The following is a 24,212-nucleotide window of genomic DNA, read 5'->3' on the forward strand; positions in this document are numbered from 1 at the left end:
AGCTGGTCCCACTGGTCCCCCACCTACTCCTTCACACCTCTGTCCCAGCACCATCAGCAGAGAAAAGGTCACTGCCAGTGGTTTAGAGAAAACCTCACTGCTCAATAACCCAGCTTGCTTTTCTAAACACACCAAGAAATAAAAGCTGCTCTGAAGGACGGGGCAGGCAGACATGCGTTTTCAAAAGGCCACCATGTGCTCAGAGGAGCTCTTTTTCTCCATTGTGTTCTCTGAACACAATGTGATAAGTGAACACAGATGTACCAGTGACATTTGGGGTGTCCAGCTCCAGCAATCCTGCACACGCTGCCGCTGCCCGGGAAAGCCGCAGGGAAAATCAGGCTGCCGTCGATAGCTGCTGTGCAGGCACCGTGGGAACAACACAGCTCCAGAGCACTGCAACTTTTGCTTTCAGAATTATTACTCCTGGGCGTGAGGAACTGACCAAGATGGTTGCAAAATTTGCCAGGAAACAATATTACAATTACTTAGTTTGAAAGCTCTTCCTCTAGAAAGCCTTAGAAGAAGCTATTTAGTAAACTTTGGTTCCCACTTGGAGTTCCAGTTACCTGTAAGTGCCTAGGCATGATGTAGAACAGGGCAACGCAGCTACCTTTATAAATAAAACTACCAGAGAGTGTTCTCCTACACAACAAAAACCCAGGGATAACTAATTACAACAACAGAAACATTTCCGAGTTCTCTGCGAGCCAACTTCTGACCTGTGGATAACAATGATAACTACTTGTCCAGACAAACTATCATTTTTCAAGAAAGTTCTCAGATAAGATAATCTTGAGCCTAAATTCTGATTTTATTGTCCTACCACTGTTTTCATCCTGTTGAGTCCTACTTTGCAGCTTTGCATATACTCACATGGCTTGTGTTTATTTGTACGTACATGAACACACCCAACCAAAATCCTGAACTGCCATCAATTTGGTACAAGTCCCAAGGAGGGAAAGCAGGCAAATTCAGTGAAGAGTTCTTTTCCCCCCCGCTTCTTAATTCTTCAAACAACTCTGGTGTTCCACCCTGGAGAAGCGGTTAGTCTCACTGAAAACTACCGGTTACACTGTGATCCTGTGCCAGCGGCAAATCACTCCAACTGCCCTGGCACCATCATTTAAAGTCATTTTCCATTTAAAGACTCTCACATCAGCGCCAGCACAGCCTTTCATTACCCATCCCACTTAATACCCACAATCTCTCCACAGCTCACTCGCTCTGTCTCCACTGACCAGGCAGCACACAGAGACTGATGTGTGGATTATTGGGATTCCTAATGCTTCTCTCCCCGCTGGCCAAGCACGGAGCTCTTGGCAGCCTGCCTGACCCGCAACACGTGTGGGTTTGTCAGCCTAATGCACTCTGTCATCTGCACAGGCTCGGGGCGAAGCAGGCCCCCACGCCTCCCAACACTTCCAGCTACTTCACCTCCCAGCCCTGGTGGGAAAAGAGGTACAGAAGTGAGTGTCTGGGTGTTTGCCACCGTTTGATTTCCGAGAGGCAAATACATAAGGTAAGAACAGCAGCATCCAGCACAATCCTTTAACCAAAGGCTGGAGAGTCAACACAAGGATTTCTCGTACAAAACATCCGTCCTCACTTGACTGTTGTCTTGCAATGACTCAAAATCTGCACATCAAGAATATAGATCTGAGTAATTTCTTTTTATATAACCTACCTTCTGTTAAACTAAATAATGACGGTGAAAATTCAAAGATATGGACTCAAAAATTATTTGTGACCAAGTCAGTTGCCACTCATTAAGTTGAAGGTTCTGTTGTTAAACTGTCCCTATGCCCGCCAATTAGTCAGGACAGAAAGAAATGACACTTGGGCATTTTTCTGTATAAAAGATATACTGAGGTATTTTTAGGTGTGAGACAATGCATCAGCCCTGTAAATCCCACTGTAAATTCTGACAGGATGAATATACAACAGGAAATACCATGCAACATGCAAATAGCAAATAAATGCAAATTTACCATCATGTGTAACTAAGAAGTGTAATGAAAAGTGAAACTGGTTTGTAGATGAATGAAATACAGAAGCCGGCAGAGATCTTACTTGGAAATTGAAGAAAAGAATACTCAGAACACAGCTGAAGTTTCATTTCCTCTGTACAACAAAAGAGAACAGAAAGCTCAAGAACAGCACATGGCACAGCCTCTACAACCTCCTCAGACAACACACACTGCCCTGACACACCAACATTTTCTACTTTATATCTGATGTCGTGTTACAGAGATTTTGTGAATTATATGAGCAGAGTAAGATAAAACTACCAACTATGTAACTAAATATAGGGATTTTTAGACAACATATTACAAATTTTTTTTGGTGCTAATAAACACATACAAGTTCTTTTAGACTAGCAAACACAGTAGCAAAGTTGTTTTGTTAACAGAACAAATTGTTTTGTTACCATGTTTGCTAATCTAGAATAATTGACACTACTAAACTACACTGGGTTGGGTTCTAGTTCAAGTGAATCATCCAGCTTCCAGCACCACAATACCCAGGCACCTCAATCTCTGGTGTACTTATTAAGATACCCCTTGGTTAGGGTTTATTTCCATTTAACTACAGGGGAAGGTTTTTTGAGCTCTGGGACTACACCCCACTGGTGATACACATCTACCAGATTAGAGAAATTACTCGCTTCTGGAGATTTGCAAAAATGACTCAGTGGGATTCTACTGTGTTATGCTGCTTCTTCCTCTAATTTCTTACTGAATTTGTGCAGCTAAATGCTTATCACTAGAATTTCCAAGTTAAAGCAAGCTAAAAACAGAACCTTGTTTTCACTCGAACGCATTGCAGAAAACAGAGTTGAGCAACCACTTCCTAAGGAGCTCCTACCCGCACTCTGCACCAAAACTGGGGAGTAAAAGAGCACAAGCTTTGGGGTTAGCATAACTTTGTGAGCAATTACGCACATATGAACCATCTAGAGGAAAAACAAGAAAATATTTTTCATCACCATCTCTTTTTGAAATGCCTGGAGTCACTTAGAGCAGCAGCAAGTGCCAGGATTCAAACCAAACAAACCTCCCCCATCTGTCTGCACTGTCTGCATGAGACAGCCCTGCCTGTTCCTGCCATTCCTGCTTCCCAAACCCACCTATTCTCCCTTGATGAACCCACAGAGCCACAGGGGCTGGCACCAGTGCAGCGGCAGTTTGTCATTCACGGTAAATAGTGAGGAAGGTTCTGAGTACTGAAGCCCCAGAATGAGTATTTACAGCCTGACCTGGAATCTAAAATGTCTAATAACATCTTTAAAAGCTGAGCAGCAACTTGGAAAAACATGCAGGATTAAGCTGACTACTTGAAATTGATCACTTCTACTAAAAGCTGAGGTATGTGTGGCAGAAAAGGTTGAAGCAACCCCTTCATCTGCAGTAACACAAATTTTTGCTTTTTCACCAAGTTTCCTCAGAAGAAATTGAAAGCAATCAAATACCACAGAAAAACACATGGAAATTATCATTATGGCACAAAAACAAAAGCAGAAAAGCTTTTATGTGCCTCCTTTTAACAAAAGAAAGTCCGTTTGACTGACTTGAGCCCACGCCCCGAGGCAGGGGCTTGGTTTGGTTTTGTTTCTGTTTATTTCAGTTTCCCTGTTTATTCAGCTTCTTCCCTCTCCTGGTGGCAGCCAGGGCAGCACGGCCAGGAAGCTCCATCCAAAACCAACAAGCAGCCCTTGATCGTGACAGCCACTCCATGCTGCTCTTTGAAACAGATAGCCAGTGTCCTTGTGAACCTGGAAAAAGCTTCAAGTCTCCTCTAAAGGAAAAGGCAGCAAAACACCTCAGAGCTTCCTTGAAAGAATTCCGATGTTTGACCCCAAGCTCATGGTAAGCTCAAAGAAGGTGGTGGAGGTGAAGAGGGAAAAGCCAACAAGTTATACAGTCAAAGCTTGATGTAGCTGAAATGCCACTCACACGGTGGTTAAAAAACTACCAGTGTGAGTTGGAAGAGAATCCTTTGCTTCTTCCCTGGAGGCTGCAGACATTTCCCAGAGATGCTGGTCCAGATACCAAATGCTTGGGAAGCATCTGGCTTCTCTGCTCACAGACAAATGCACTTCGCTGGTGTTTCAGATAACGCATCCTACAATGAAGTTTAACTTCAGTGACACCAATTCCACCAGGTTCAAGCAAACTTCTTTGCCTTACACAGGCAGTGGACTGAGGGATCAGGGCTGAAGGAAGAGTAACATGAACCTTTTAAATACATTTTTTAGCAGAAAACCTGGATACTAAACATCTTTTGCTCATTTTGACATCCACAGCAGTGCTCTTTTTTGCTCTGCTTCCCTTTGGAATGGTTTGCTTGCATTATGGTATAAATCTGGGACCCTCATTCTCCTAATCTCAGGTACACTCAGCCAACAAAAATGCAATGTGCTTTTCCATCACTGTTCTGCCCCAACAGTACCCTTTTCTTTACAGTAGGGGCTGACACACAAGTTTCACCAAAGCAGACAGATTCCCATCAAAGTACTTGGTCAACGAAGTCTCCAAGAAAAGGTTTTTCTCAGGAAAGTGGATTTTTAATCTAAACAGATGTTGTCTCAAAAGATACCATCTCAATGACTGACATGAAATACCTGATATGCTTATAAAAGAACTTTGAATGATAAAGTTTAAAGAAGCTGACTTGTTAATGGGCAGCATCTACATTGCCCACTGCAAAACCCGGACACAAAGCCTCTGACAAGCTATTTCTTCACTGCTTAAAAAACAAAAAGTCACCACAACAGCTTCACACTCAGCTTCTTTCTTAACACAGGTTTCAGCAAGAAAATCAGGTCATATATTCCCTTTGGTCAACTCACAGGAGAGTATCATTCCCATAAAACAGGGTCTAAGTTTTCTGTCAGAATTTTACAGACCACAAAGTTCTCCGTGCAGATAAACTATGCTAATCCTGTATGCACATACCCTCCACAGCACACACAGGTGCACAACAAACCTGCCTGAGTTACAAGTGATGAGAAACCCTTTGGATCCTGCAATACTTTGCAACAAGCATTTCATAGAAAGCAGCAACAACAGTAGTGCTAAAGTTGTGATGATCTGTTGGTTTAAGTTCAATAATATCTACAGGAACATACAAGCTTAGTCTAAATCTACCCCATGAAGTTGAAAAATAAACCCTCAGACTTGCATGCCTCCTTTCAAGGGAACCACAGAAAACTGGAGAAATTATTCTAAATATTTCATTCATTATTGCAATCACAGCATCTCTCAAATTCTTTCAGCCTAGGTAAGACATTCTTCTATCAGCTGGACTGATTTTTGTACTGATCTGAACTTCCTCCTTTTCACAACTGTTATGAACAGCCCACCCACTACCCAGGTCTTGGCAGGTAAGGTTCATCCAGAGCCTCAGGACAGAGAAGGGAGAAGACTGGTAGGCAAACACTCCTGGAAAAGCAGGAGTGAAAGAGGCTGTGAATAACTAATACCTGCCTACCCACTGAAGCACACTAATTATAGAGAATAATTGAACAACTGCTTTCCTTACTCAGGGAGGTGCAGATAAGAGGCATGGGCCTTCTCATACCTCAGATGGGAGTTTAAAGTGCTCTCAGCTGGCAGCAATGCACAGAAAAAAGTCACCGGCTGTGACAATTAACAGCTTCATTTTAAGTCTCTTTTGTTCAAGTAACTCTTCCACTCAGACATATTACATGAAACAGCCCTTCCTCAACTAAACACTTATTCAAGGCACACAGCTACAACCTGAATGTAAAACCCATAAGGCCCCTGATGCTGGGAAACAGCCACTTAATGCTGGGGAGTTAAAGGTGTGAAGTGGACCAGGGGTCCGGTGTCCTCCTACAACCCCAGCAATACTTCACTGTATCCACTCATTCTATTTAAAACCAGGTTCTCAGGGAAACTCAGAAACAAAGCCATGCATCAGCCTGCAGAGGAAAGGGAGAGATGTCTACAAAATGAGTTGCTTCAGGACATGCACAGACATGTGAAAAATGACCTAGAACTTAGGGTAAGCAGCAAATCCTTAAATGAGATGTAAAGTAAGGTATGGATAGATTTCATTTAAGTAGTTGTTTACTAGCAACATTCCAGGAAAAAAGTATTTCAATTAACAGACCTATGGTGATTTTATCTACAGTCTGTCCACTCAATCAGTGTTCCTTGGAACTGGATGCGTGGTGGGAATTGAATCTCTTTGTGGGAACAGGTGTGAGCATCTGCTGGAGCTGTGTGCAGTTCTGCTTTACCTCTGTTCCAAACACAACACAGCCTTCATTAAAACCTCTCAGTTGTGAGATTTTTGTGCCACTTGCTGCCTGAATTTGAAAAAAAAAATAACACCTTTTTCTGTAATACACTTTACACAGAGGCTAAAAAGAGACTGCTTGCATAACAAGTCTTATGCAATTTCCCAAATAAATTTCTACCTTTGTAAGGGGGGAAGATTATGATGACTTGAAGATTTTCAAGGCTGCAGATCTGGCTTCAAAAGCCAAGAGTCCACATGCCATTCAAAATCTCACTGATAATTATTGCCACCACATCAGCACCCAAAGATCCCATCAGGAACAGTCATCCACTGTGTAATAACAAAATACACAATTTACCACCAGTGTATAATCTCTAAAGAAGAGGCTGACACCAGCTAAAGAAAAACAAAACCAAAAAAGATCACCGAAACACAATTTTATGAACCATCTTCAGCCTGGAGTACTTTGCCAGAACAAATACAGTAGTGAGTGTCTCATGTGGAAAGCCTAGACTAAGAAAAAAGCCCACTAAAATATCATGCAACTGAATGATCAACATGAAGATGTTTAAAAAACAAACAGCCTTCACACTGTAAACAAGCAGGTATTTTAAGTCATAAACAATCCAAGTAACTCAGAGAGCAAAAACAGAGAAGTAAAGAATGAAGCCCAAGCAGCAGCACAGAGAAAAATAAGAGGCAAGGGACTTGTCCAGCAGAAATTCTGACAAATATTTTCACAGGTCTGAAAAAAATTTTCTTCTCCTGAACTTTTTTTGTTGTTTTTGTGACTTGGCATTTTCTCTCCACTGGTGTTTCAGTGGTCTCCACTCAGCCCCCAGTGCACAGGGCTGGCAGGGACATCGACCCTGCTGTGGAACAGGAACAACCAAGTCCTGCTCCAGCTGCTGCTCCAAGCAGGAATCTCAAACCTCTACCCGGGCACAACTGCAGCCTTGGAGCTGCACTGGGAATATGCTGGAAGTGTCAGTGATCCAGAAAGGAAAAGAAGCCTTAAATTCATTTTCACTGAAAATTGAAGAGGTCCGCTGCAAGTTTCAGATCTTGGAGGCCCAGGGGATTTTCAGCAACAGCTTCAGCTGGGTATCAGGGAGCAGAGGAGGGACATCAACCCTGGCAGAGACAGCATCCATCCCTCCAGAAACTACAGACATTCAATGACACAACTGAGCTAATCAGTCTCATTCCAAACAGAAGCTGCATTTATCATCTCAGAACAGCAGACTTTTTTCTTAATTATCTAAGGTCAGTGGCAGTGAATATTGAGCAAACTGAATTGGGGAAGCAATATAGATAGACACCAGGAGAGCAGGCAACCTGACATTTGATTAGCAATAGTATCCCATTTTAAAATAAAGTAGCTCTTTTTAGAGATAACAATTACTTTCTAATTAATCACCAATCAATCACCAACCAACCAATCACATTTGATAAGGTACCTTTTTAGAAACAGAAATACAAAGTTCTGTACCAGAAAAATTCTGCCTTTTCCACAAAATCACACAGGTTGGAATAGATCTTTAAGATAGAGCTCAACCCTTCAGTGCCAGGTCCACCACTAAACCATGTCTCCAAACACCGCACCTACACATCAGCCAAGAGAAAAAAAACATTTTTAGATGTTGGAGTGCAAAGGTTTAAGACAACTGAAGTGTTCAGCAGTCAGCTAAAGGAAGAAAATTGCATTAATTTTTTATCAAATTCACCCAGAATTAGACCAACACCTCAGAATTTTGATCACCATCTCTGTGTGCATAAGATATTCACAGACATTAATATAAAAAACTTGAAAGCATTACACCTCCAATCCAATCCCTACAAGACAGGAGGTCTGAGGTGCACCGACTCACCTGCTGCCTTGCTGAAATACACAGCTTTGCCTGACAGGTTTGAGCTTGTCACAAAGCAGAAATTACTCTGGAAGGCTCAATAGCCATTTCAGCTCCCCTAAAAACACAAGCGGTTAAGGGCTGACAGGTACTGCATAGCAGAAAGGTATTGCATAATTGCCCTGAAATGCCTATTCAAAAACTCCACAACAGAAATGAGTATTATTCTCAGGAGCTGGGGAGTTTTTTCATGTGGCATCCATAATTACACAGCAGCCAAAGATTTCTGCAAACACAGAAGCAAAGAATAGTTCCAACAAGTAAGTCTAACATGAGCAATGCTCTTGGGTTGACCTGGGCCTGATGAGAAGGACATCAGAGAAAAGGAAGGGAAGGGGAAAGGTGCAGAAAGATTCCTCCACAAGTCTTGTGAGGGAACTGACATATCAGCAACAAACCTGCCCTGACCATAATGGTCCTGGACAAAAAGCATCACCCTGAAATGCACAGTGGTCTTCAGGCAATGCAAGGATTGCATGGGGCTGTGTTTCTTTCCAAGTTACATCCTGGCTTCCTAAGCTTGTTGGGTACATTATATAACTATTAATTACACCGCTGTTCGGCGTGCTTTTAACTGCAATGATTCAAACTGCTTCCAGGAGCTCACTAATCCAAAGTACAATCCTCTTGACAGCAACTGACAGATTCAGAATATTCAGTTCTAGCTGAAAGGAAGACAAATCAAACCTCTCATCTGTCTGCTGCAAAACGAGCCAATATTCCTGCTGACCAGACCCACAGCTCCATCAGGGGCTGCGACACGCTGTCCACGGACAGGCTCTGGGCAGCAGCAGGAGCCAAGCTGGGCTAATACAGCAAAGGAAGATTTCTTCCCAATGGCCACCTTCAAATTTATAGGGAAAAGAGAAAATTGGGTCTGGTTTGCATTTCCTCGGAGGCATTGAAAGGTTTCAGCCATCAGCTCCTGGACCCAGCACACACCCTCCTTGGACACGGGCTCTGCCCTTCCCAGCCGGGACCTTCCCTGCAAGCTCCAACACAATTCTACATGCATTATTTATCCCTCCTGCTAAGTCATGCTGTGGGATAATTACTTAACTATTGTAATGATATTTTGCAATGGCTGTACTGTTATACTGATTTTTGTGAGCTTGCTTTTGCTGCATGTTTTGAGAAAAGAGCATATTTTCCTGGAGTATAAAAAAGCCCAAGTTTGATTCATTTCAAGCCTAAGAGCTGGATGTCAAAAGTGAATTTTTAGAATTATCAATGTATTCTTAATTAAAACAATGTTAGTATATTACTTGATTTCTGATGTATCTGCTAACAACCACAGAAGACATGTTTATTCATTAATCTAATGAAATTTGAAAATAGTTATTAACAATTTGTACATGCTAATGACAACGTTTTTCCTTCTAATAGAATGATGTTTTCCTTTTAAAACTCTTCAAGATTTCAGTTAGCATAATTTTGAAACATCTGAAAGCTGAGAGACTGGCAACATTTTTATTAACAAACTTAAACTCAAGTCAAGACACATTTGCATGTCTTGCTTACCACCACATTAAACTTTACTGGGATAAATGCTCATCTTCAGACTCACAGAACTGTTACCGTAAAGCACTGTTTAGAATCAGTTTTTTCTATATACTCAACATGATGTAAGCTACACAGCAGAGCAATTAAACAATTATTTATGTCTCCCTACCCCCAGGATGCTCTTCAGGCTATGCATGATTCAAGGTGCACTCGAAGCAGTTAGCAGCATTTCAAAAAATTCAACAGTCCCAGTAGTTCAGAACTGGTTGGAAAACTTTTTCTGCCTGGAGCCAGCAATTCTTCCAGGAGGAACTTCACTTTAAAAGCTGTTAACAATAATACCCTGAACTGGCACAAGCAGCAAGTCACGATAATCGACCTGTCTTACCTACTAAGAATCTGCTGGCTATACAAGCAGAGACATGGATACAACTCCAGGGAGAAGGAATGTAATCTTTTTGATACAAGTGAACACATAGATGAGGCTCGTTGAAAACTGTAGCTCTGCAAAATTTGGTGAATCTCTTGGGTTTTTCTGGGTATTTTGTTATATTCTGCTTGAAAACAAGAAAATGTTTGGTCACAGACGTGCTCTCTTTAAAAAAAAAAACAAACCCCAAAACAAACAGAAAATAACCAGATCCAGAATTGTAGCAGTCTCAGGCCCTGTTCAGATTTAAGAGGCTCCAGGAAGACCAAGAGCAAAGAGTAGTCTGAGGACTGCTCTGCTTACATGGACACAGAAAATGCTATTTCCTGAAGTTTTTGTTTAGGGCTTCATTCAACACATTTCTCAAATCTTTTTTATCTATTAAAAACATCTACGTGAACAAACAGTCTTGGGGAAAAAAAGCAAGATCACAAAAGACAACCATGTTAAGTTTCATCTCAACTTACTCCCTTTCTTCTCAGTGCATCAATCCCAGAGGCCTGATCCAGCCCTTGCAGCTGACAGCAAAGTGCTGCGCTGACTTCTGCAGCCTCTGGACATGACTCAAAAAATCAATGCAAGGAGCAAAAGGTCACATTCTCCCCAAGCATCAACTACCTGTTGAACCAAGACAGACTTGCAGATGCCAGCACACTCAGAAATAAAGCAACCAACTGTTATTAAATTTATTTCTAAGCACAATGTCTGTATTTCCACACCCGTGACGAAATAAACCTCCTCCTCACACTACACCTTTGTGGGAAAAAAAAAAAAACAAACCACTCATGCTTGTGACAGCTTTTATAAACTAGTAAGTGCAGTACACAGCTGTACAACTTCAGAGTTTTGAATTCAGAGTGCCAGTGGGAAAGTTAGTCTGACTTAAAACCCAAAAAAAATGGCAAGACAGGAAAAACTAGAGAGATGGAAATAAAACCAAACTACTGCTCAGTGCTATCCTTCACTGTCCCTGCGCATTAGGGAAAACCCTGAGAACTATAACAGGTACATTATTACAGATCTTATTCCATTACTTGCTTGACATGCTGGGCCACTGGCAGCACAAATGCCGCTTTCAGGCACAAGAAGTGAGACTGTCCTCATGTTTTACATCTTTTTAAGTGCACAGGCTGAACATGAAGGTGTGATTGTCCATGCACTCGCAGAGCAGGTATGCAGCACACGGACATGATATCCTACCCATGCTCTGTTTGTCATTGATTTTTCTATCAATTTGTTAACCTGTAATTGGAAAAAAATTCATCCCCTTCATAGAGACAGAACAGCTTTTCCTCACCACAAAGTTTCACTGTTGCTTTTTTGAATGCTGATTCAGGTGTCTCAGCCCAGCAGTGTAAATTCCTTGTACATTCCCAGCTGATGGAAGCCAGGAACCTCAAGGAACCCTTCAGAGGTCTACAGCTCTGAATGCAAATGTGTGGTCCCAGCTGCCTGAGGTGCTGCCAAACTGTCACTGTCACTAATTCATCTAATGAAGCTCAAAATTTCAGTTCGAGCTCTGCTATTCCAGCCCGTCCCTGTGGACAGCCCCACAGTCCCATGGATGCTAACAAAGCATGTCTCAGATGCATCAGATCTTCCTGACCTCAGAAGTTAAGCAACTTACAACTAACTTGACTCACATCCGGCAATAAGTACTCCTAATTAATGACTCTTAATTGCTGCCAGAGCCCTGTATCCCATGACAAAGCATGCTCTCCTAACCCCTATGTAAAATTGCACAACTCTGACAACCCCATGCCTTTAGTAACACACAGCTAAGCCATTCCTCTTCAGGAGCAAACACGAGAGAAAAGAAGTGTACAAAAAGTACCCACCACACCATTCCAGCAGCTCAACATCAGTTGCTTTCTGGCTGCCCTTGCTCTTTTTTAATAACTATTATCTATACTGTTCAGAGAAAGGAAGATAAACACTGTTTGTTCAAAGTCTGACTTCACATGCAGTTTTTGAGAAGACATTTCAGAACCTAAAGGGCTTCCCAAAAATGAACTTTACCTCCTACAGTCTGTATGTGGACTTCACAGTGCATTTATTGTACAGACAGGTAGATGTATGCAGGTGAGTGACCTAAATGTCCAGATTCACAGCAAGTTAAAGCTTTTTTTCCCCAAAAAAAGTCATGTCCAAGCTGCCAGGCCCCTGCTCACAGTGCTGGAGGGTACAGAAACACCCACCAGCCACTCAGAACAACCCTGTCCTCCCAACGTTTCCCAGCTTCTGTGTGTGCCCTGTTGGAACTGACCATCTCTGGACACAGATTCTGCTTACACGAGGTTTGCAGCCTTGTATCCCACAACAGGAGCACTCCTGCCCACCTTCAGGGAAGTCCATGCTTGCTCCTGATGGGATCATTGCTGTGGCTCCCAAAAGCCCAGAAAGGAGCAAAGTAGCCATGAAAGAACAGCGGTTTGCAGGTTAACTCACCCTCCCTGGGCAAAGCTGGATGATGTCCAGCACACCAAGCTACCTTGAATCCAGTTCAGTGCTGCTGTCACACACCAGCACAGCCCCAGCTGTCTCTGGACAAGCCACCCTCCCTCACTGCCTCGTGCTTTGCCTTTTGCTCTGACAGAAACTCAGTGCCACCAGACTGCTGCAGTAACTTCTGCAACCCAAGGGCTTCCCTTTCAACACTTCTCCTGCAATTAAGACCCACTGCCCTTCAAATCAGCCAGCTGCCTGTCTCTTCTCCACTCGTCAAGCTACCTGTGTGAAAAATAATTCAGAATAATTCAACATTTTTATGGGCAGCATTTTTACATGATGCAGGTTTACAAATTGCTAAGATTACGCTGAATCACAAACATTTCCTAAAGCTTATTAAATATTTCTGTTAAATTGATCCACACCCATAGATAACAAATGAAAATGGTTTTATTTCTCTTCAGGGCACCTGTAATAAGGGAGCAATGGCAGCAAACAGGCACCAACCAGCTCCCTGGCCCTATTAGCATTACAGAGGAAAGCCTCCCCTTCTGTTGCTAATGATGTGCTCTACCCTGTATCCCCAGGAGACAAATGACTGCACTGGCTGATTGACTCCATCACAGGGCCATCATCCATCAATGTATTGCCTCTCTTATTGAAATCTCATCTCAGGAAGAGAAAGTGCTCTGTGCCACTTCCGAAAAAAACAGTGAAAGCACTTTCAGAATAAGAGCTCCAAGATATGTAATGAGAGCCAAATATTTCAGCAGGGACACACATTTCCAGCAACCTGAACAGATCAGCATGCTTTGTCCACCCAAGACAAGTAAGATTTACATCCTTCTGCTAAACTAGATATTTTTTCTTTTTAATTAAATAAAGGAATGAAACACGTACCACAGACATAAATTTCTTGATGAAATTATAATACAGACAGTGAATATAATCATACAGATTAAAAAATGGCATCCTGAGGATATTTAGCCAGCTGACTTGCTAAAGGGTGAATTCCAGCATCTCTTACACAGGCTTAAATCACATTAACATCATACAAGCCCCACTGTCATCTGCAAACAGAAGTGAAAGAAAATATGAATCCCGCCATGAATTTATTTGCTACATAGATAACAATACAAAAAAAAAGACAGCAATTCTATTCCATTAATAAGTATCCCTATAATTTATAAAACACTGCACATATGAGACTGGGGTGCAGGGAATAACCCACACTCTCCACTCATTGGGGGCAGTTTTCTGATCAACTTTACACCACTGAAGCCACCAAATCCCAGGAGTCCTGCATCCTCTGTCCACCTCCCCAAATCAACCACGTGAAGCTGCACATGAATTACCCAGACACAGTTCCACATGCACAAAATAATTTAGTTCAGATAAAGTATTTTAGATTATGATCAGTCTCAATTCTGTCTACTCAAAAATATAAATCTGAAGAAGACAGCTTTATCTCAGGCAAGATATTTCATCTCACTTAGCACCTCTGCATGTTACAAACAATTCATTATAACTCTGAAATCCCCATAAACAATCTGCTCGAGAAAACATGTCTAAACATTTATTCCTTGTTTAGCCCTAAACAAAATCCAAAACTGACTTGTTTTGCTTCCATTTTATTTAAAGACAACCAATCTGGTATGATCCTAAAACTAAAGTTTTTGGAACTTCTGAACAGAGAATTATAAAATGGCCTGGATTTGAATGGGATTCTAAAGATCACCTTGTTCCAACCACTCTGCCATGGGCAGGTACACTTTCCACTATCCCAGTGTGCTCCAAGCCCTGTCCAACCTGGTCTGGAACATTTCAAGGCATGGGGCATCCACAGCTTCTCTGGGCAACCTGTGCAGGGCCTCACCACCCTCACTATGAAGAGTTTCTTCCTAATACCTAACCTAACCCTGCCCTCTGTCCAGTTTGAAGCATTCCCCTTGTCCTGTACCTTCAAACCCTTGCAAAAATTCCCTCTCCAAGTTTTTAGTACCTTTATCCTTGTAGCATAAGGATGTGCTCCACAGTCCCCAGCCAGTGTCTCAGGAAAGACCACACATAGTTCAAATCAGGTCTCCTGGTTTCATGATCCATATTTTAGATCCCTACAAGCCCTTTTCCTTGTGAATTTCCAGTACTATTTAACAGATTGGCTGTGGGTGTACTTTGAACTTTCAGAAACACAGAGAGAACTTCAGGAATAAAATATTATCAAAGCCATACCCAGTTTTAAGCAATTAATTTTGGGAGAAGTTGAGATTCACATGATTTGGAATACAATGAGTTACTGAACAGTCAAACAAAACCCAGCGGGCCAGCAAAAACAAGTGATGCTTTTCTCTCTCACTTATATTTGAGCCAGTCAGAATTACTACCTTTCCCATGTTTAACAGGCAGTGATTTTGCTGGTGTACCAATTAGCACTCTGCTACTAAGAACATGCTCCTAATTAATAGCTGGTTTATGGGAAGAGCAATGTTAAGGATCTGGTTGTACCTCCAGATGCACCAAAAAGTGCAAAAGGAGCTCTGCTTGATGTAAAGGAAATCTGTCTGCACAAAGAGACAATCAATGTATTTAGCATATGTCAGCTGTAAAAGGAACTTACATAAACGTAATGGAGGTATTTCCACATTATTTCTGTTGTATCCTGTAATCCTGGACATCTGCTTAGGTAGCATGGATGGGCTACTCAGTGTTCCTGGTCTGCTTTTTTTGCTGTGCCCTTAACATAAGTGGCAATAAGGGAAATTTGCCCTTACCTGTCTGAAACAGCTTTAAATAAACATTCATAAACCCTCCTGTAAGACCCCTTCCCTCTGGAAATGGCCGAATACCTCCTTTTACCTTGGGAAGAAATGGCCCAGTGCAAAGAGACAAAGTACAGCTGCAAGACACAGCCACAGAGAGAGTTTGTATGAATCCTATTTCAGGTCAGAGCTATGTATTACAAAACTCCAGCACACCTTGCAAGTGACCTACATTGCAGGACTGGAACCCACTAACCTACAGAACCACCTGAAATCCCACAAAATAGGTCAGTGGGTTTCCTCCAAATTAGAATTCCCCAGACAAGGAGAGATGCACATGAAATAAAGGACAAGCAGAGCACACGCTTTGCCTGACTCAGGAGCCGTGTGTCGCGCTCTGCTCCCATATTCCTGCAGACAGCAGGACTCCCCAGAAGTGCTGTGAACTTCTGTGTTCCTCACCAAGGGACCCTCAAAGGACCTGTCTGCTCAAGAACAATGGAGCAGGAAGAAAAGGAGCAGTGCCACGGCAAGGAACAGTAAGCCTACCAACACCACAAAGCAGCTGGAGTATGAGTGACGCCCGATTCAAGATGAGCACTGAACTCGCCTGGAGTTAAGGCAGGGGTGTGCAGACTACAGCACAAAAGCCAGGTGTAGCCAGCCAAAACAATCCATCCAGCCCACAGCACATTTCTCGACTCCTTTCACCCCTCATGAGGGTCTTGGGTCTCATGCACTTTCTTCAGGAACCTAAAAATTCAGCCAAAACAGAGTCTCAGAGTGCTGCATGCTGCTGGGGAATGCCAACACTGAGCACAGGACACTCAGCCAGGATGCCACAGGGACCCACACTTTGCATCCACCACCTCCCTCCTCTCAACTATCACTCTGGGCAGCACTGCACACTGTCTTATTTCCAGTTCAACCAATTCCTCTTACAAGACAAACCCCACATCAGGGTGCAAACACACCCACCAGCCCTGCAAAGGCAGCAGCAGCTGATGGGAACATGAAACAATCAGGGCAATTAAGAAAGGCATGCAGAGAAAGTTGCTCTGCATTCCTCTGCCTACCAGCTCCCCACCAGGACCTGTTGGGAGCCAGGGGTCAGCATCCCAGTGGACACCACGTCTGTTCACAGCAATAAAAGAGAGCTGCATGCCCTCTCCTCCTACACGCACATACACACTTTGATTTAGATTGCCATCTCCCAGAAAAGCAGCCTATGGAGGAAGGGAAAAATGAATAATATCCACGCTGCATATTATCAGTGATGTATTAACACACTCGGTGTTGCAGTTTATCCGTTAGATCTTCAGAGAGTCTCCACAAGAAATCAGAGATTAAACCCTACCACCCACAATTAATCTAAACGTACGCTACATAAATATTATCGACATCCCGTTTCCATGTTGAAGATTTTATTATTTGTTTTAACCAAAAGATCTTTTTATTCTAATGAAAAAAGGAAAACAACCAGGTATAGCTATTGTTACTTAGTAGGACATTCAGAAAAAAAGTGGTAGAAGCAAAGTGAGTCACGAGAACCACCATAGTCCCTTACTGAATTTGCCACCCACAGCTTCTCAGGTACCCAAATCTGACAACCATAGCAAAGGGGTATTGCCTTGGTGCTGCACATCAACACTGAGGATTCTCCCTGCTGAGAATGATTTCCCAGAGGTGCTGAGATCTAAGAGAAATCCTGGGGTGATGGTAATGAGATCATTAATCAGAGCCAAACACCGCAAAGAGCAAATCAGGACACAACTCTCACTTCTTTCAAACAGCCAAAGTACAAGACACAGATCTTATGCCAGGGTTATGCTTGCACCAGGCTGACAGATAATAGCTGATCTGAAGCTGAACAGCTTCATCTGCTCAGTTGAAGACTCAAAGACTAACTCCAAGCTGGTTTAAAAAAATAAGTGCAGCATGAATCTGTACCAGAAGTCAGTTCATAATGGATCAATACTTCAAGCCATGTGGCTGAGACACATGTGGTTCTGCAATACAAGTCACAGATTCAAACTTGGTGTGTTGTCAAACCACAGCCCCAGAATTCAGGGTTTGCTGTGAACCATCAGCATTGTCTGCTTGTCAGATGGTGTTTGCTCCTGCCCTTGGCTCCTCTGCCCTGGTGGGTTTGCCAGACCTAGCAGCAGCACTCCCCAAATCCACAAAGTAACAGCCACTTACTTTTAGGCAGTGCTGGTGAATAAGGGATGAGACAAAAAGGATCTCGAGAACTCCTGGCACGTGGGCAAACATTTTGCAAATAGGTATTGTGCATTCCAGCACCCAGCAGTACCAAGGCAGAGTTACACTGCACCCTCCCCTACCCGAACAGCAGTTCCTTGAGGGGACACATCCTCAGGATGCGGATGCTCCAGTGGAACACTGCCACAGCTCCAGGCTGGTACAGCCCATGCCTCACTCCTCCTAATCCAACAGTCACTTAAATTCAGCAATCAACAGGAAAAACAGGGATGATTTAACAATAGAGTCAAACAGCCAAATAATAAAACAAATATTCCAGACTAAAAGCACCAACGCTGCTTCCACAACAGCTTTTTTTAGACAAGTTACATATTCCATTTTTATAGAAATCAAGCCATTTAAAGACCAGCTTTGATGCTAAATAAAACCCACCTTTATACAAGTGAAAGCTAACTAATTTGAGAGAACCAAATTAAAACACATAGCTTCCAACCTACACCACAGCCACACATCACTTCAAGAGTTTTCAGAACAGTCCTGCAAACACACAGCAAATAAGCAGAGCACATATTATTTGTATGAAGGTCAGGATCATAAGCCTGATTCCTCATTCCAGGAATAGCAGGACTATCTGGTGCCTATTCTGGTCAGCCCAGCATGGATGAAGAAGAGAATACTTTTCCATGGTAGCATGGACAGTAGTTTGCATCCTTCAAGGTGTTAGTTCAGAGCCTGCAAACATGAAAATTTTCAGCAGAACTAAAGGGAAACAAAAGCCAGTATCTGAGACATCTGTTCCATACAAGAGAATTCAGTATATAAACAGTTTTAGCTCAGCCTCCCCTCAAAAATAAGGATGGCAAAACGGTGAAGCACTACTGTCATCAGTCCTTGGGCACTCCACAATGAAGTGTACATTCACATCACTTGATGCAAACTCCAAACCTTGCACTTCAAGCATACAGGTATTAGCAACAAGTAAAACAGAAATTCTTGCTCAATTAATACTTGCAGAGGACACACATATTTCAATCCAATTCTGTAGTAAAAGTTCCCATTGTTTTGTTAATTTGCATATCAGACATCCATTTGTTGCTTTCACATTTTCCACTGACTTTAAGTGGAATTTCTCTGTACTCAAGGCACATTCATAAGAAGATATGGAGTTTGGAAAAGAAAAGCATTCTTCCCAAATTTAGAGAAAAATTAACATTAGAGGAGCTCCACCACATCGCACCACTTGCCTATTCATCCAAAAAGAAAGTTTCAAAAACCAGTTTCCCTGAAATCATAAGGAGGGGAGCAAATATTCACCTTCACAACGAAGTCTGAAAACAATCCCATGTAGAAACACTTACAGCCCTGCCTGGGAAGAGAGAGGAAGTTACAAGAGGTGTACAGGAACACAATATACGTAAACTATCAGCAAACCAAAGGAGAAGAGGAGCCAGACTGCCATTAAAGAAAAACAAATAGAAACAGAGAGCCATCACCTACCCTCAAGTAGGAACTGACAGGAAATACAAGGCCAAATCCTGCCCTCACATTCTTAGGAAATCCAAAGTAAACTTTCCTTCCGTGTTTGAAGAAGTAATGGATATTGGAAAGGAACATGTGTCTGTGGAGCAAACTTCCTGACAGAAGTTTCAATTCCAGTCTTCTCCTGAGTGGAGGAGCTGGTGTTGCTACACCAGAGCAAACCACCAGAAGAGCCACAGGACACAAGTGAAAGTGATGACCAGCACCAGTTCCCTGTGCTCTAACACCAATAAAAATCTCCAGGAAAGGAATAAGGCACTGTAAGCCCCAGCAAACAGCTCCCCACTGCTCACTCTGCAGCCAGCTAAATCATCTCACCCAGCTGAGCTCTGTGTTGAACAGAGCTAGTGTCTTTGCCATCATCCTCACAGAAGGAAAACAGTAAAAAACCTCATCATACTTGCCTAGATAGAAAGTAATAAAAGTTTAACCATAAAATAGCAAGAATCCAGGTGAGAAAACGAAGTTGGTGACATACTGTAACAAATCCAGTATTCAAATGCTACGGGTTTAATATAATCTTTGCACAACAATTCTTCAGAGATGGATTTGACCTAATTTTTATTTAAAAGTGCACCTGAAATATTTATAAACAGCTCCTTGAAAAAACAGTCGAGTGCAATTTAACTGTTTAGCATCTACAATGATCTTGACTTGGCAGGTCAGCTCTACTCACTGCTGTTTGAAGCGCCTTTTATGAGATCCTAGGGAAAGGAGATAGTTGGATCTGAGAAGATAAAACTTCTAACTGCTGCCAGCCACCCCTCCCACACACCAATAGATTATATTGAGTCTGAAAAAATATACACACAGTGAGAATTAGCTCAGGGCCTCACCAGTTCTTAAATAAGAGAATATTTATCAGCCAAAGTAAATTCCACAACAAATAACTGGCTTCACAGTGGAGGGAGGGGGGAAGTAGGTCATATCAGATCTTAAAAAAATCCCTGGGCATGCTGTGATTGCACACAATAATTTGATGAGAAACAGTTGCCTCACCATGTCTTTCACTACTGGGTTGAGTTTTTTTTTTTTTTTTTAAAGTGAGTTTGATAAATTTCCGTAAGTGTTACTGAAGTAAGTCACAATGAAGCAAAGCAGTTTTAACTGTGGAAAAGCGTCATCAACTTGTCAAATTGCAACTTAAAAGTCAAGCTCATCAGACACCTTATATTTCAAGTAATAAATTATCAATCATAACTCATTAAGTATCTTTACATCAGTCATTTATTTTAAAAATTCGGAATAATTTCCCAGCATTGACTCGTACATCACATACTATAAAATTCAAAGTAACACCACAAATAGCTCTGACCTCCCAGAACTTCCCAATACACAATGCTCTCTCACAACACTCAATCACTCCTGCTTTCTGTTATATTTATTCATAAATTATACAAATATGCAAGAAGACATGATGGGCCATTGAATATTTTAAATACTTTCTCAAATTCTACAAACAAAAGCCATTTTAAAAGCAGCAAAAATGAATAGAAAGCTGATGAATTAAATGAATTAAAATTAGAAGCCATTCATAAGGGTCCATTAAAAGCGAAACAGAATTACAATGTTCTAGACCCGAGGATCACATCTGCAAGTAAGGCTACAGCTCTTAACCTGAAATCATCGACTGCTATCGCTCTTAATGGCCCTTTAAAAGACAAACCCTCATACTACTGCAACAAACAGTTTGAAAATTATCTTAAAAAAATGCAAGGGCTTGTGAGAGCAGGCTGCTGCTCTCCAAATGAACAGCAGCATGGTGGCCAATGAAAATAATAGTGTCTGATACAGGATAGATCCCATCTGGGCTCCTACATTTCATTAGGGCTCTGCTCCCACTGACACCCAGGCACTGGTGTGACACTGGAATCTTTTCACTGGTCACCAGTGCCACTGGTGTGACACTGGAATCTTTTCACTGGTCACCAGTGTCACTGGTGTGACACTGGAATCTTTTCACTGGTCACCAGTGTCACTGGTGTGACACTGGAATCTCTTCACTGGTCACCAGTGTCACTGGTGTGACACTGGAATCTTTTCACTGGTCACCAGTGTCACTGGTGTGACACTGGAATCTCTTCACTGGTCACCAGTGTCACTGGTGTTGACACTGGAATTTTTTCACTGGTCACCAGTGTCACTGGTGTGACACTGGGAGCGTGTGGGGACGGCATGGCCACGCTCTGGAGGAGCGGCTCAGGACCAGGCGACTGCAGGAGCAACACGTTCCTCCGGAGCCTGCCCAGAGGAATCAAACGTGCTGGGAAGGTTCAGCTGCAGACTAAATAAGTCAAGAGCCACTCAAGAATCAGCTCCAGGTGCACACCCAACACTGCTGTCCCAAAGCTCCACCTTACTCAATGCTCTAACCATACTATTTACTGGTTTAAGTTCAACACCTCTGTACATTTTGTAAAAAGCACAGATACTTCTAGCTGACTTGCATCACAAAACGCAGAGTGAAGCACTTCAGCGCTCTGTTACTGTAACTCAGAGAGTTTCAATGGCCCGCAAACATGCTCCCCATTAAAAATGTAGGCACTTCACATTGTCTAAAGCACAGTGCGAACAATAACAGTCCAACACGCTTTCACCTCCTTTGTCAATCAAGCCAAGACAGCCAAGTCATGCAAACAGCCTGCTGATGAGAGCACCTCAATACAGAGCTGCACTCAAGGAAAACAACGCCTCTCACAATGGAAACCTCACAGACTATTTCTTTGGCAGAGCACTGCAATGGGAACTCAAATTTGGACGGTACAATATGAACAAAATCAGAAATCAACATGGTAGAACAAATCACAGAAATCAAGGAAAGGCACAGCACCACATGCCTGCTATAGCATCAACTGATACCACCAGGACAAACTTTCCAAACCCTCTAACTGAGAAATAGCAAGTTTGGGGGCTTTTTTTGAGATTAAATTAACTACTGCATGTCAGACTCACCACCTCACAAAGACCTCCAGTTTCTCAGAGTAAGGCAATCAGAGAGACCTGACAGCTAAAGCTTTCAAAAACCCACACCATTCCCACACTGAGCACAAAGCCGATTCCTTTCTGATGACAACAGTCACCGAGAGATCAACATCTCAGGGAGAGAGTTGTTCTCACTGCATCTTTAGTTTCAGCCGTTCCCTTTCCCGCTCCCTAATCCTAAATCATTTCTACTCCTGTAGAGAACACAGGTAAACCTCCACCCAAACCACAAAAAACCGTCTGACTCAAACCACAGCCAGAGCATTTCTGGCTGGCTGTGCATCTCCAAAAGGTTCTCTGTACACCAGCAACAAAAAAAAAAAAAAAAGCACAGAACAAAAAGATTCAGGTTGCTGCCACATCCACAAAACATGTCTTCCAGCTCCAATTAAACGCTTGAAAGAGAATTTTTAAAATCCGCAAGCTTTTGAACAGGGACAGAAGGGACCACATCGGGGGAGAGAGGGGATGCAAGCAGCCGATATCCAGGCAACAGCGAAAAAAATCAACAAGTCGGCGCAGCCCAGCGCGGAGCACGAGCCGCGTTCAAAGGTGCGGACGTACCTTGTGGAGGTGCCTTTCCTGACATCGCAGATGCTGCATTTGAAGGCTTCGGCGCTGTTCCTGAAGGTGCACACACTACAATCCCAAAAGCCTTCGTCGGCTGCAGGTTTGGCTTGCCTTTTCGGCCTTGAGGAGGGGGAGGGAGAGGGGAAGCGTGTGTGTGTACGTGTGTGTTTGGGGAGGAGGAGAGAGGCGGCAGGAGGAGGAGAGAGAGAGAAGGAGGAGGAGGAGAGAAAGAAAACACACACATGAGAAACCATGTTACAGAGCCCCGAAACCCAGCGCCTGCTCGCACCGCCGCTCTCCCGCGGGGCCGGGAGCAGCCGACAAACCCCGACCGGGGCCGGGCCCCGAGAGGTGCGGGGGGCGCGAGCTCCGCCCCGGCCCCGCCGGGCCGAACCCGCCGGGCCGGGCCGCCCGCGTCCCCCCGCCCGCGGCGGGAGGGTGGGAGGGTGGGTGGGCGAGTTTGCTGGCTGGGAGGCGCGTTCCCTCCTCCACCTTGTTAAACCTCCCTTTGTCTGGGAGCGGCGAGTGCGCGGAGCGGGGAGTGCGAGCGAGCGGAGCCGCCATGGCTGCGCTCGCACCGCACCAGCCCTGGCACCGGCGGCAGGCTGGGAGACACCGGCACTCCTCCTCCTGCTGCCCTTCCACGCTCCCTCCATCTTAGGAGCCTCCCTCACTCTCTCCCCGCCCGCGGCCCCCCCCCCCCCCCCCGCCCCGGCCCCCCGCGTACCTGGCGGGGCGGCGCGGGCTCGCCGCCCCCTCCCCGTTCGCTCCCTCCATCTTAGGCGCCCCTCGCCGCCTCCCCCCGCCGGGGCCGAGCACACGCCGGCGGCTGCCAACCAGGGCCTACCCGCCGCCATCCCCTCGGCCGGGGCCGGGGCAGAGGCGGCCGCGCCGCGCTCCCTCCATCTTACCGCCTCTCCCCGCCCGCCCCCGCGCCCCCGCTCACCTGGTCGGGCTCTTCTTGTCGCCCATGACCATGGATCGGGGCCGCCCCTGCCCTGCGCACAAAGAAAGAGGCGAGGGGAGGGAGGGCGGGGGGACGGGGCTGCCTCCGTCCAGCAGGCTCCGGCTGCTGCGCACCCCGCGCCGCCGATCCTGCCGCTGCCAGGCTCCGCTCCGGACTAGCAGCGCAGCGCAGCCCGGCGCCCTCCCTCCTCCTCCTCCTCCTCCTCCCTCTCTCCCTCCCCGCGCCGCGCCGCTCCGGCGGGCGGAGCTGCTGCCGCGCCGCGGCCAATGGGGGCGGCCCCGCCGCCGGCCCTACCGGGGAGGGAGCGGGGGGGAGCCGGGAGCGCCCCCTGCGCCGCCCCGCCGGGTCCCACCCCCGCCCGCACGGAGCCCCCGCGGGCCGCCTCTCCCGCGCCGCGGCCCCTCCGGGCTCGGGCTCCGCGCAGCCCGCGGGTGGCCCCTTCCCTTCCCGTCCCTGCCCCCTCGGAGGGCTCGTCGCCCGCCTGTCCCCCGGGGAGCGGGGCTGCCGCGGGCGGGACGGCGGCGCACGGGGGACGGCAGGCCCGCTCCGTGAGGGGAAGGGCGGCCAGAGCCGGCTCGCCCGCCCGGTGGCTGCGCTGGGAGTGCCGGAGC

At 44.7% G+C, this 24,212-nt stretch overlaps 1 protein-coding gene across 3 annotated transcripts in view; it reads right to left on the bottom strand.

Annotated features, from left to right (window-relative positions):
- Positions 1 to 23,878, bottom strand: part of RYBP (RING1 and YY1 binding protein) — a 41,773-nt gene extending 17,895 nt beyond the window's left edge. Inside the window, exons 1-2 of one of the 3 annotated variants that reach the window (XM_068202313.1) lie at positions 23,581 to 23,878; positions 22,629 to 22,754 (exon numbers count right to left, since the gene is read on the bottom strand). In XM_068202313.1, the coding sequence (XP_068058414.1) occupies positions 22,629 to 22,754; positions 23,581 to 23,612 (158 nt within the window). In that variant the 5' untranslated portion in view covers positions 23,613 to 23,878. Of the gene's footprint in view, positions 1 to 22,628; positions 22,935 to 23,361; positions 23,489 to 23,580 lie in introns of those variants that run through there. The other 2 variants (XM_068202312.1, XM_068202311.1) reach the window with 2 other exon arrangements.
- Positions 23,879 to 24,212: the final 334 nt, after the last annotated feature.

This window comes from Anomalospiza imberbis, chromosome 11 (assembly GCF_031753505.1).
Source record: "Anomalospiza imberbis isolate Cuckoo-Finch-1a 21T00152 chromosome 11, ASM3175350v1, whole genome shotgun sequence".
In the NCBI taxonomy this organism is placed as follows: Eukaryota; Metazoa; Chordata; class Aves; order Passeriformes; family Viduidae; genus Anomalospiza; species Anomalospiza imberbis.